Here is a 14,216-nt window from a genome sequence, read left to right on the forward strand (position 1 = left end):
TGACATATGAATATGATCTTACCTAGTAATTCATGTTGGTAATCACATTTCACACATTGATAAAAATATTTTACATAATGCACATTTAAAAAAATTAATTGAATGGTTTTCGATTGATTGATTTATTGATTGATCGATGGATTGATATCAGATAATGCACAGAAAGGACATCTCCAGTGCACTGCTCAGGAAATCATTTGGACTACATCTGCATTACCTGGGATTTCAGAGGATCACCACGAGACATTGAGCTGAAAAGAGCATAGGTACAGATCAACAGTTGAAGACACATCTGTATTCTACACTACGCCATGCCACTACTCAATATTCATTCCTTTAGCATTATGCATAGCATTTTCGATAAGATAAAATAAAAGAATCTTATTTTAAGTGGACAAGACAGCAGATGGCTGTATGTTCATCCTTGCACCTGTGGCATGACAACTGACCTCCCTTGCAGAGGGTGAACATGCCATTACTTCAATCAGAATGACATAGTGAATGTCAGCCAAGTGCACAGGCAGGCAGCACTGGGAGAGGATGTACAACTCCCACACTGAGGTAGCCCCACTCCCTGGCTTGCAGTGTGGGAGCTGTCCAGTGCTGAAGCTCCACTCCCTGCCATCTTGGCCTCCGGTGTGGGAGCTGTCCAGTGCTGAAGCTCAACTTCCTGTCATTCTGGCTTGCAGTGTGGGAGCTGTCCAGTGCTGAAGCTCAGCTTCCTGTCATTCTGGCTTGCAGTGTGGGAGCTGTCCAGTTCTGAAGCTCCACTCCCTGCCATCTTGGCCTCCGGTGTGGGAGCTGTCCAGTGCTGAAGCTCAACTTCCTGTCATTCTGGCTTGCAGTGTGGGAGCTGTCCAGTGCTGAAGCTCAACTTCCGGTTATTCTGGCTTGCAGTGTGGGAGCTGTCCAGTGCTGAAGCAGAGATTCAAGCTAAAAGTGTCTGTGTGTGTGTGTGTGTATATATATATATATATATATATATATATATATGACACCATTGAACATGATATATAATCATTGGTCTTGATGCTGTGTTTGTGTCCACATTTCACTTTCTCCATATTTATCCGTAATAGAATCATTTTATCATTTACCTTGATGAACATCTATTTAATAGTGCTTGACTGTATAATCAGTCGTGAGTCCACGCTTATTGCCGAATGACTGCTGAACTCGAAGTGTCTGTTCGCACATCTGGATGATGACTGCAGGAATTCCGGTTCGTAGAGAGTGCGTGATTCAGTTTCCAGCTGCTCCTCATACCCTACCCCGTCAGAGCAGTCAGGCACATTCACAACCACTTTCTGTTTCTGTGCATTCGTGGGAGACATTAACGGGCGGCGGTTCAGATGTGACAGGAGTTCCAGGACAGCAGATGCGTTATTGCCACGCTCAGCTTTGTCATTGTGCGCCTCACCTGTGGCAGCGGGTCGTTCGCATCTCACTGTCTCTCTCGCTCACCGTCGGTCGCCTGAGCGGCTGAATCTGTGTCAGAGTGACGGGCAGCTTCATCCCGACGGCCTCCTCATCATTCCCAATGCGTAGTGTCTGCCCTGGAGGAGCCATCTCTGTCTGTCGCCTGCAGGGGTTTCTCAGCCTGTCTGGTCTATGTTGTGGGCTGGAATGACTGCAGAGAGCACAACAGCCTTACGCATTTATTTACTTATTTATTTATTTATTTATTTATTTATTTATTTATTTATTTGTTTGTTTGTTTGTTTGTTTGTTTGTTTGTTTGTTTGTTTGTTTGTTTGTTTGTTTGTTTATTTATTTATTTATTTATTTATTTATTTATTTATTTATTTATTTATTTATTTATTTACTTACTTACTTACTTACTTACTTACTTACTTACTTACTTACTTACTTACTTACTTACTTACTTACTTACTTACTTACTTACAGCACCTTTCAAGCAAAAAGCACAGGGTGCTTTTGCAAACAATTAGCAAAACATCAGAAATTGAACATGAAAATGTGAGGCAATATATCAATAATGAAGACATGGGGGGAGGGGGAGGTTGGAGAGAGGGAGGAGTTGAATGTTTTGGGGTGTCATGATTGGGGGTACTCAGGTCCACCAATAGATATTGCCAGCAATACCTGTGTTCTTGATAGAGGGAGATTGTGACAAGAATTTAAATTTTAGCGGTTCTGCTCTTCAATACACCACACTCATTAAACAAACAAATAATCTTCTTTCATTCTCATAGAATCCAGGTAAAAAACCAAAAAACCAAAACAACACCAAAAAACCAAAAAGCCAAAACAACAAAAGACAAAATAAACTGAAATACCTCTCCTCGCTCAGACTTGGTCTCTCTCAGAGTGCAGATTCCCCATCTCCCTTGGCCTGTGGTGGAAAGAAGCACCATTTTAAGCCCAGGGCTGATTGGTTAATACAACCCAAGCGTGTGTGTCCACTTAACCAGCAGGAGTGGCTCTAGATTGATCAAATTCTCAATCCCCTTGAACTCAACCCTGCCACACTGTTATGTTCCACAGAATAAAAAAAAAGAACAAAACAGTAACCATAACTCAGAATACAATTACGCACACGAAAGCTGAGGGCTTGTTTTCTTTCAATGAAAGACTGTCGGCCTGGGTGAGCAATGGGACAGGCAGTCTGTCCAAAATAATACCCCTCTCCAGTCTGTTGTGGAAAGACAAAGGATGGTCTGCAAATGGTCACGGGCCATGACACCCCTGATGCATCATCAAACCTGCAGTTTCACTTTAAACAGACTAGTGTGTGGATGATTTAGTCATCCATCTAAATGTTCATTTGAATAACTGCAAATTAATCAGCATATAAATATATATATATATATTCTGTTTCGTACAACACAAACATGTTAATCTTCTCTGTGCATATAGCAGACCCTGCCACTGTGATTCTTCCTGACCTCTAATGGAGGATACAATCAGGGGGTGCCACCAGAGAATTTGGGCCCCATGATAAGATCTCACATTTTAGGCCCAACCACCCCAGTTTTTGAGGGCCCCCATCAGGCAGGACCCTTGGAATAATGCTGATCCCTTTTATGGCACCCCTGGTTACTGGTGCATGCACATTCCATGCACATTACTTTGTATGTTTTAATAATTCTCCCCAGTCAATACAGCCTACCACTAGGTGTCGCCGTGGGAACAGCAAATCGATCACTGACTCTAAAACCTTTCCGGCATTGCAAGCACGTCCTTCGATGTATCCATTAACACAATTCAGAAGATTAAATAAATGAAAGGAGATAACAACATGTTTTCAAAAAGTGAGAGACAAGTTAATGTAATTCTAAAGTGACAATTTAGCAATGAATGAAGGCAGTAATGAGCAACAAATAGCCAAACCTATTAAAACTGACTTTGAAAACTGGAAATAAAAACACGATTTCTCAAACTTCTGCAAACCAGAAAAGCCACAGCAGAGAAAAGCAAAATGTTTTATCTGAAGAAAAAAAATAGTATTGGATAACATAATTTGTGGAGATTAGAGAACAGGTCAAATGAACAGCACTGCAATTATTTCTCATTTCAACAACAATAAAAGCAAAAATAAGATCACACACACACACACACACATGCACTCACACATATACTTCAATAAAACAACCTTACAAATACTTAAATGCACAAGATAAATGTATCTGCCAGACTCAGGAAGAGTGTCCTCCAAAAGTATGGGAACAATGACATGAAATCTGTCAATTTTGACAAAAGTACAGAAAATCCGCTTTCATTTCATGGTATTTACAAGCATATATATTTTAATTCATTTGGAGTCAGAGGCATACACCTCCATGAAGAAAATAACAGTAACTATAGCTGAAAAACAACGTATCTGTATACGGAGAGGACAGAAGAATTTGTTATGAAGGACAGAAACCAAATATTTACAGTACAGCAGTTTGGAAAGCCTTGGAAAAAGAATGAAACCACTAGTGGACTCAGAAATGAATACCATTCAAGGTCAGCCAAGGAAGACCTCTGCAGTTAATGACAGACAAATCCTAAGAGCTGTGAATAAAAACTCTGAAAATGGTCCGTGACATTATCAGCCGTTAGTGGTCAGGGGTGAAAACATCACAGGCCACCATGTGCAGAAGTCTTCTAAAGGCCAGCATACTAGAGGCTACACTGCAAGATGCAAACCTCTCATTGGCAGCAGTAGTTGAGAGGCCAGATTAGAATTCACCAAAAAAAATATTGAGACAAGCCAAAAGAGATTTGGTACAAAGTTTCTGGACAGATGACACCAAAATAAACCTTTACCAAAAGGATTAAAAGCTGAAGGTATGGAGACAGGAAGGAACAGACCATGATCAGAAGCACGTCCCCTCATCTGTGAAATATGGAGGAGGTAGCGTGATGGCTTGAAAATGTGTAGCTGCTTCTGGAACAGGCTCGCACTTTATTGAGGATGTAATGGAGGATGGCAGCAGTAGGATGAATTCGGAAGTGTACAGACAGTTTATAGGTTTCACTGTATATGAGGAAGAAACAATAGCTGATATGTTCTCTAAAACACCTGGAAGACTAGGTACAAGACTAGGTAAGTGCTGGTACAGTAGCTTACAGTCAGCACATATAATTGAACTGTACACACCTCTCGGGTCAAAGGATATGGAAAAGATTTCACATGATTTGTTGGGGGTGTGGAGTGGGGAGGCCTTGATATCTCATTGCAGCATCTGCAACCACAGTTTGACTAATCTCTCCCCCATTGAGAACCACTGGTCTAAAGGGGTAGTACAATGTTGACGATGCACCCCAGAACACTGGCATGCTGTGGCTGAGCCATTTTGGAGTGGTCATAGACAGTTTGTGTACTTCGTAGGAAGCAGTTTTTGATGAAACCGTGCACATATTAAGTTCCGTTCCGAGTAACTGTGGCATCCTATTTGGAAATTCATTGTAGATTTTTTCATATGTACATTTTTGGTGCCTTGAGGCCACAAAATCTTGGACCCGTTGAGGTCCATTGCATGAAAATGGAGGGCCTTTTTATTTTATTTTTATCTATAGTCTTAGAGAATGGCCTCAAACAGTATAAAAGCATATGCAAGATTCTATTCTGTTTCGTCAATAAAGGTATGACAGATTTTTAACAATGGCAAACAAATAACACTAAAAGGCATATTCTGAAGGCTGTTACACTGAACTTGAATACTACTGGACTAAGTGTTAACACAGCTAGGAGTTGGCAGTGTATTAATAATTCAGCAGTTTCACTCAGAATGGTGTCAGTCAGAGAAAGATACTCATGCACAAATGTCAGGGGTTTCACACAGGAGAGCAAGTTGGGTAGTGTCGTATGATTAAAAGCAAACACTACACAGATGCTGAGTTTGCAAAAGGGTCTGGACTTGGTTTGGTCACGTGAGTATAACAGGGACCAAGCGACGGAAAGATTTTGGCCTGTCCACCTTCCCAGCTGGTCCCAGCTGGAGTTTTTGAGTGTTAATGAGAGATGATGTGATTCTGCTTTACAGGATGACATCACTGCTATCCTTCTGTAAAGAATCTGCGCAGATGTGTGGATTCAAACTGCAAGGCTTAACTCTAGCAAATGCACTCCAAATGTTATGTGTTAGAGTTGCACTGGACATTTTACTGTGTATGTGTTTTTAAGTCTCAATAAATATTAGGCCTGCAGTATTTTTGAATGGGCTAGAAGTGCAGAAGACATTACCAGAGGTGTTATTGTCACACGATGACATTTAGGCTTTACCATTCTTTAATAGCACACATGAAAGAAAATGAGAAAAAAAACCTAGGAAATCAGTAAATTGACTACAAGTGGTACACAGGTTGAATAAGCACGGGACTAATCAATGCAATAGGCCAATTCAAAATGCCACATGCACATATTTTAGGCAGACCACTCCCCAAATAACATGCTATTTGCAAAGAGAACATTATAATGAAGTGCAGTACAAGAGTCCAGGAGATGTTGACATTTTATTGCAGTATGAATATAATTAACAAAAATATGTTTGCGTTTTAGATATTTATTATTGTAGCCTGCAAACAATGTTTATAATAAATTAACTCTCTTGTATCCATGACATGGTACACCCATTTAAGATATTTAAACAGACAGACAGGGTCGGGCGATAAGGTATGAACCAGCAAAACAAAAACGATTTTTGCACATACTGTAGGCACAGGCGCGTGGACTTGTCCTTGCTGGCTCAACTGTTTTGTTTAGCGTGTTTTAAACGTGCACAATCTTTTTTTTTTTCTTTTCGTTTCAGATTCTGAGAGATTTAAAAGCCTCCTCGTGACTGGCTTTCCTTGTCTCTGTAGATTCCGACGAATGGCAAGGGAAGGCTGTGGAGCGAAGAATGAGATAAGCATCTTTCCACTCAGCGAGCATCTGCACAGCTGCTGCAACTCTCTCTCTCTCTCTCCCTCGCTCGCTCTCTCTCTGTCTCTCTGACACGCACGCACACACACACACACGCACGCACACGCGCACAAAGCCACAAGACCCCATTCCAGCCTTCGAACGCTGGAATTTGTGGTCGTAACCGACGTTAACTTTGCGCACATGTTAACGGGATCGCGCTACAATGGCGTTACAGCTCCGCAACGTAACGGAAACGGAATGATTCGACGCGGATTCACGTCGAGGAGCTGTCCGCGATAGTTGAGGTGCTGATGCGGGTCTGAGAGACGCTAGCATGGCTGCCGGGAGACTGCTGCTGTACGCCGGCCTCTTGCTATCGCTCTGCGCCCTTGGGATGTTAGCCGTAGCTATCTGCTCGGACCACTGGTACGAGACGGACGCCCGGCGGTACAGGGAGCGGTGCAGGAGCTTCAGCAGCCGCAGGAACGACCCGGGCTTCATTTACATCCCCAACAACAGCCTCCCGTTGCGCGCGAGGACGTCTAGGCTGGACCGCTGGGAGGAGAAGCTGCCGCTCGCCCGGAATCAGCGGCAGCTGTTCGCCATGAGCACGGCGGATGAGTGCAGCAGACGGTATAACTCCACCAACATGGGGCTGTGGAGCACGTGCCATCGACTGGGATTCGACCAGGATATCGAAGACCTCATTCGGAAAGGTAAGTAGCGAGGGGGTTGTTGCATTGCTTGGCAGCTACATCAAAACAGCGCTGTGCAATAGTTTTGCGGCTGTTCAGCTCTTCATAAGCTGGGGTAGATATAGTAAAAATGAAATGCGGAGGAAAATTGGACTTTGAGTCCTGACTTTTCGGGCAGTTGCTGATACTTTAAATATGGAATGAAAACGTGTTGAGCGGAGAACCGCCCTCGTTATGTGTGCTATTTTTCCACTTCATTCAGTCAAGAGTAAAGCACAGAGGGCTGTTGATAGAAATGGAATTACAGCAGACTACAGCAGAACTGAAAATGTTATGGCGGGGAATCTAACCGCGGTAGAGAGTCGCACGTGAACCGCCCCACAGACTGCGCCACACGGTTTCCTAGAAATTTTCTCTGGAAATAGTGACGGGCATTCCGGGTCCTTTCATCGAGTCGGATCATTTGGCTCAGCTCACCGATAGGAGACGGCTCTTTCGGCTCCCAAACGGCTCTTCGTACTGTAGCTAGCATTTCCGGTTTTTGAAAATAAGGCAAAGTTAGCGATAGTTTGACCGATGATAGGTGTTTGTGCGCTGTACTGTATATAATTGTTCGATGCAATCTTACTAAACCTTCCAAATAACATTATTTTACTCTATATTTCTTATGAAAACCATTTAAATAAATGCAAAAACATTATTACACATGAACATTGAAGGCAGGTAATTTTTGTTGAAATTAATTGCACACTGAACACGGTGCATAGACGGAACCATTCAGAACAAACCACACATAAAAATAGAACATTATATTGCATAATAACAATGAAAAATAAATGAAAATGTGAAAAACTGCAGCCTCCAACTCAGAACCAATCAACTGGCCATTTTTTTCTCTCTCTTTCTGTATGATTACTATCAAATTAGGATTATTGCTGCTGAGCTCAAAAACTTTATTTGCTGAGCACATCAAGCATCTCTTTTTCAGAATGAAAGTGCACGCACTGATTGATTGACTGATTCATCCATTTGTTAATCCATTAGGAAAGTGTTTTGCATCATACAGTTCAGATGAAAGCACACAGCAGATAACAGCATTCCAATACAGTTTATTCAGTCTTTTCGAGATCACGTACATCATCAAAGCAAGAGGCAATACAATCAGACCCCTGTGCTCATACTGCCTACATGCACAGGAGAGAAAAGGTACTGAAAAATATACAAAAACGCAAGTAATGTTAATGTAGCATAGTGGGAACCCTGTTCCTGGAGATCTACCATCCCGTAGGTTTTCACTCCAACTCTAACAAAGCACACCTCATTCAACAGCCAGAGCAGGGCTGCCCAACCCTGTTCCTGGAGATCTACTATTACTATCTAGCTACTACTATTCTGTCAGTTTTCATGTCAACTCTTTAAGGTGTGAGGTCACAGTTATGTGGTTAGAATGTTCTTATCTGAACATTCTAATGCTGATGCAACAGTCACTACTGGTAATTGAAAGCAGTGGAGTTCTACAGCACATTTTGGGAAAAAAAACATTCCAAGAAAACTTACCCTTCAAATGGTTAAGGATTCAAGGACATGACCCCTGGCCTGTGAGCTTTGCTCCCTCCCAGTGGCCAGTGAGGGTATTGCACCATACCTGTGTGAACGTGTGTGTCATGGGCGGGGCATCCACCCCTGGAGGCGTGGGGTGGTAGTGAGGAACACAGGCAAGCAGGGACCATCCCCTCTCAGGGAGAAACAGAAAGGGGGAGGGGGGGGGGGGGAGGAGAAAAGAGGAGAGAGATGGGTAACCAGACTCCACTGTGCTCCCCGCCCCCACCAGCCCCAGCCCTGAGGGAGGTCTATTAGGCCAACAAGCAAATTAATTTACATGCACAGCAAGGGGGGCGCCTGTCTCGTGGCAAAGCTTTTCTGCTGCAGTGGGACGAGCGGGCGCTTCAGTCTGTACAGTAGCCCGACTCTGCGTGGAGAACGCAGTCTTGCGGTTAAACTAATACGGAATTATGCTCCTCTCATGGGACCTCGTCTCCCTCCGGAGGTAGGAATTAAACACGGTGGGGGGACATGTGGAGGGCACCCGTCCCAGAACTGAACCTCACTGTGGGGTGGAAGGGACTCCTTTAATGGAACACGTCCAGTTTTCATTCGGGAACCGTTTTTTAACATTTCAGAATCAGGCTGGAATCTTGTTTCTATGGGGACATTAGTCAATAAGGAATTTTACAAGCAGTGAACATTTCCGTGTGTTCATGCTTTGGTTTTTTTTTATGGAAAGAGATCCTGACCATATGGTCCACCTCTTGGCTGTGGCTGTTTAACTGTGTGCTTTCAAAAAATCTATGTGTACAAGATACATATTTCAACATTACTGTAAAATTGTTTTTTAAAAAACCTCACTATCTAAATGCATGGCCTTCCGGATAAGATACAGATTCACTGGCTGTAGGAATGCAGACATGGCTGGACACTGCATTCAGATCATGCTGCGGGTTAAATTTAGAAACAGATAAAACTCAGAGTGCTCTGGTGCTTGGGAGGAAATGATAAAAAATGCAGTATACCTTCTGTGGGAAGGATCCTGGCTTGCTTTAGTGTGAAGGACCCAGACTTGCTTTAGTGTGAAGGATCCTGGCTTGCCTTAGTGTGAAGGATCCAGGCTTGCTTTAGTGTGAAGGATCCAGACTTGCTTTAGTGTGAAGGATCCTGGCTTGCCTTAGTGTGAAGGATCCAGGCTTGCTTTAGTGTGAAGGATCCAGACTTGCTTTAGTGTGAAGGATCCTGGCTTGCCTTAGTGTGAAGGATCCAGGCTTGCTTTAGTGTGAAGGATCCTGGCTTGCTTTAGTGTGAAGGATGCTAGCTTGCATTCGTGTGAAGGATCCAGGCTTGCTTTAATGTGAAGGATCCTGGCTTGCTTTAGTGTGAAGGATCCTAGCTTGCTTTCGTGTGAAGGATCCTGGTTTGCTTTAGTGTGAAGGATCCTTGCTTTAGTGTGCAGGATGCAGTGCACAGTACACAGTACCGATCTTGGCAGTACACAGAAAATAACTGTGTGCACATCCCAGCCGTAGTGGGTCAGGCGGTGGCTGAAGAGAGAGAAGAAGAGGGAAAATGGAAGCTCCGAGCCGCGAGCTTTGATGTGCCCGTGTGCGGATATTTCCCTCTGATCTCTGGCGGCGTCTGGGATTAGCCGTTTTGTTACAGGAGCCGTTAAGTCCGAATCTCAGGGGCTCGTTTTGAGCGGTGCCCCTGAGCAGCGGGAGGGGTTCTCTGTATCGGTGTGTTAGGAGCAGCAGCTGTACACAGGGCCCTTCATATTCTGCACAGATACACACATGGAACAGATTTAGTCCAGAATATAAATGAAATAATGAACTGGCTGAAACCTGCAGACCGCAAATCCAGTTTATAGCCCGCTCTGATACCTCAGGGAAAAAGTCATAAATGCGTGTACCTGTATAATGTAGTTTGGGGCATTTATACCGTACAGTCCATTTTTTGCAATTGTCATTGGTTAACAATTAAAAGCAAATGTTCTTTTTGTTTTTTTTTGTTCTTCAATGCAATTCGGCATGTTCAACAGTGACCAAAATGAATGGCTCAATTCTTTTTATTTCAAAGACAAAATAAAAAAAGAAAAGGGAAAAATGATTATTGAATCCAGGTCATTCCCTCAGCTCCTAATCCCAGCCCCCTAACTGTATTTTTCCACATTCTTTCAGGCAGGGAAGAGATAGAGAGAGCTGGGATAAAAATACAGAAAGTTTCACAGCCAGAAATCGAATCCCACGCAGAGCCACTCGGGGATTCGTTTGTGCGTAACAGAGTGGGCTGCCCTGTGGACTGAGTCACGGTCTTGCCTGTCTGCATCATTTTGATTGGTTCACCCGTCACTACCTTAAGACTCACAGCTAGGAGTTGGCAGCCATGTCCTGTGTTTACTGTACTTCAGTTTCACTGGAATATTAAGCATTTATTGGTTTTTAATGGGCCTTGAGTGAAATGCCTGCTTTGGTCTCAGGCCCAACGTCTGACCTGTTAATCGCATGCACTGAGGAAGCTATCATTGACTTCACAAACTGTGTGTTCACTCCACACGCCTGTGTGTAAAGCTCATCGTGCCTGTTGTCTAAGGCTAATGCCTTTTATAAGGAAGAGAAGAAGGGTGTAAGAATGAGGATCTGAGCACAGACAGGAGAAATAAACAGAAATAAATGTTTATCTCACAGAAGCCAGAGTTAATTTTTATGTAGCCCACTGTCCATGTTTACATGGAAAGTAGAATTTTCTCCCAGGTCAAACTGCGAGAAATACCAGCCTTCACATTCAACCCAGCGAAGAAGACTGTCCACTTGTTAAGCCCAACAAGGACAGGGTTTCAGAGTCGATGCTTTCTTTAACGGCGGACGCTTGGGGACAGTGGTCGCTTTCAGAAGCCGGCTACTTGCGATGCAAGGAGGCGCAGAAGTCCTGTGTGGCCCTGCGATGCAGAGAGGGGCAGCGCTGTTTCACTGGCCTAAACGGACGAGTCATTGCGCTCTGTCCTACGTGCGTTCCGCCACGTCCGATAGAGATTTGCATTCCTCATCCTGTCTTACACTGTCAATGACCTTTAATTAACCGTGGTCCTGGAAACCCAAACAATGCGATCTGTATGTTCACACAAGCACCGTCCAGTTCAAACCCAAGAACCAAAGATAAGGTAACTGAGATCAACTTGTTCATGATTGTGTTTGACAGGGACGCAGCACATTAATAACATCCATGTGAATGTGCCAGAGTTAGCCAGGGAGGCTAATTTTCATCTCTAGTCCCTGGACCACAGGGCTTTGGACTCTGAGCAAATGGTCAGAGGTGGAAAATCCAGGCCTGGAAAGTAAAAGTCCTCCCCGGTATTTTGTTCCACCCGCCTGGATTCGCTAATTAGCGCAATTCTTCAGCCAGGAGGCAGAATTGATTCGTGAAATCAGCTGAGTTTATGGGTAGAAGAAACACACGGATGGCAGGACTTTTACTTTCTGACCTCTGGACTTTTCACCTCTGCAAATCCATACATTTCCCTGAACATCTAGCAGCTTAACATGTTTTTAGATCAATAGTCAAAGGAGGACTAAAACTGGACTAAAACAAGCACTGAACTGTGGGTAACAGTTTGTTGTGGGAGAGGCACCATATTTTCTTCCCTGAGCTGTACGCTGAGCGAACAAGATGTAGGTAGATTTTTGGGAGGGTTCTGGGTTTTGCTCAGCGCAGTTATCCAGCTAACTCAGTAATCCTGCTTTGTGAAATACTAGCTGTAGCTGAGCATAGCTAATGTTAAATAAGGCAGACATTTGCCAGCACTCCGGATTCATACTCATCTACAGTTCTGGCACCGAAGAAGACCAATCTCCGGAAAACACAGGGACGGGTGCATGAAGGCAGTTTTCTTTCGTCGAGTGGAGTAGGATTTCAGTTTTATGCTTATGTTTTTAATATTTTATGTTTTATTCAGTTTTATGCTTACGCGAGTATAAGACAAAATATTTAGCCTGACAGAAATGCCAGGGTGGTCAGAGAGAACAGGACTGCTGGCTGTTTGTTTATTTTGTCCAAACAAAAGTGAATGAGATATTCGAAATGCAGATACACCATATCAGTGTTATTCTAGAACACTGCTCCATTGCCCCAACAGAAGCCACTGGCTTCCCTGCAAGCAAAATCCTAAAATCTGTGTGTGCAAGACCAAACGGAAAATACCTTTCACACAGCCAACACAATGGTTTTTTATGTTTTTAAAACACGCTGATGTCTAAGGTTATCACCTCTGCAACGTTTGCACCTATATACGTGCAAACGCGTGAATTTAACCACAAACAGTGGCATCGACCCCGTCTTCACCAGTCTTGCACCAGTGCAGTGGAGCTGCAGAAGTTGTCGAGGTGTGGCAGTGTCACATGACCATTGTGAGAGCATCTTTATGTTGTGCGTTTAAAAAGAGCCTTTTTTCTGTAGGCCTGTAGAGGGAGGGGGTGATGTGGACAGAGGGAAAGCAGAGCCGCTCGCTGGTGTGCTGTGGTTATATTTTCGGGGGGGCGGAGAAGCACGTGGCCCGTTTCAGAAGTCCTTTATGCTGATTTATGCCGATGTGAGATGTTTTTAATTAAAGGCTCTGCGTGTGCGGAGACCGCGCGGGTCACTGTTCCTGGCGTTTACAAGACATCCGTCTCTCCGCCAATAATTGGATTGCCCCCCCCCCACCCCCCCGACATCCCCCCTTCTGTCCTGCACTGGCTTGCGTATGATTGGCCAGTCCGTAGGCAATGGCATAAAAATATAAAAAAACACTGCAGTGAACTCAACTCAAATGAGCCAAAATAGACTGCTTCTCAGTTCAGATCTTGGGCAATCAAATGTCTTTCAGATTGGATAATGGCTCACTTTGAGCTGTGCTGTGATAAAAAAAAAAAAAAGATGAAATATGTCCAATAACTGTAAAACCTTGAGTATAATGAGAAAGAGTATGAAAGGGAATGTAAATATTGTGTTTTGGCAGCATGTTAAACCAAGACTGTCTGAACTGCTCTAGTGCACATGCCTGAGTGTATGAAATCTTGTCAGCAGTTTCTGATTTATGAAAGCTATATTTGGCGACCATAAATACCTAGCTCTGTCTCATAAAACCATCTGCCGAGGTCGATGAAATGTTTTAACGCACCCGGACACAGAAAATGTGCCATAATGTGAGGCTGATAAAGCAAACGGTGTGAAAAGTGAGGCAGTGATGGCGTTTGCAGCCACATTGCCTGTGGTTGGGCTAGGCCAGGGAACCAGCGGCCACAGCAAGCCATTGGCACATATTTACAGTACATTACATTACATTTATTTAGCGGACGCTTTTATCCAAAGCGACGTAGGAAAGTGCATATCATGGTCATTGGACAACTACAAAACACAGGTTCAATAAGGTACAGGTACAGTGAACACTTGATCAGTGTGGCCAGTGTTACTGCAGATGAGTTATGCTTTACAGTGCCTTACTGGTCCCGGGCTCAGGGGCCTCCTCAAATCTGCCTGGGGTCGTCAGCCTGGTTTTGACAGAGTTTCAGATGAAGTGGGCCCGCATGGGAGAGGTGTCCGGCCATTTTGAGAGAACCTCTGCCTGTGCCGGTTTCCTGGAA

The 14,216-nt window shown here is 43.8% G+C and overlaps 1 protein-coding gene across 1 annotated transcript in view; it reads left to right on the plus strand.

Moving 5' to 3' along the window:
* Window positions 1-6,277: 6,277 nt before the first annotated feature.
* Window positions 6,278-14,216, plus strand: part of LOC118232006 (transmembrane protein 178B-like) — a 61,196-nt gene continuing 53,257 nt past the window's right edge. The window contains exon 1 of the mRNA XM_035426510.1: window positions 6,278-7,071. Within this exon, the coding sequence (XP_035282401.1) occupies window positions 6,690-7,071 (382 nt within the window). The 5' untranslated portion in view covers window positions 6,278-6,689. The remainder of the gene's footprint in view (window positions 7,072-14,216) is intronic.

Source organism: Anguilla anguilla, chromosome 7 (genome assembly GCF_013347855.1).
Source record: "Anguilla anguilla isolate fAngAng1 chromosome 7, fAngAng1.pri, whole genome shotgun sequence".
NCBI lineage: Eukaryota > Metazoa > Chordata > Actinopteri > Anguilliformes > Anguillidae > Anguilla > Anguilla anguilla.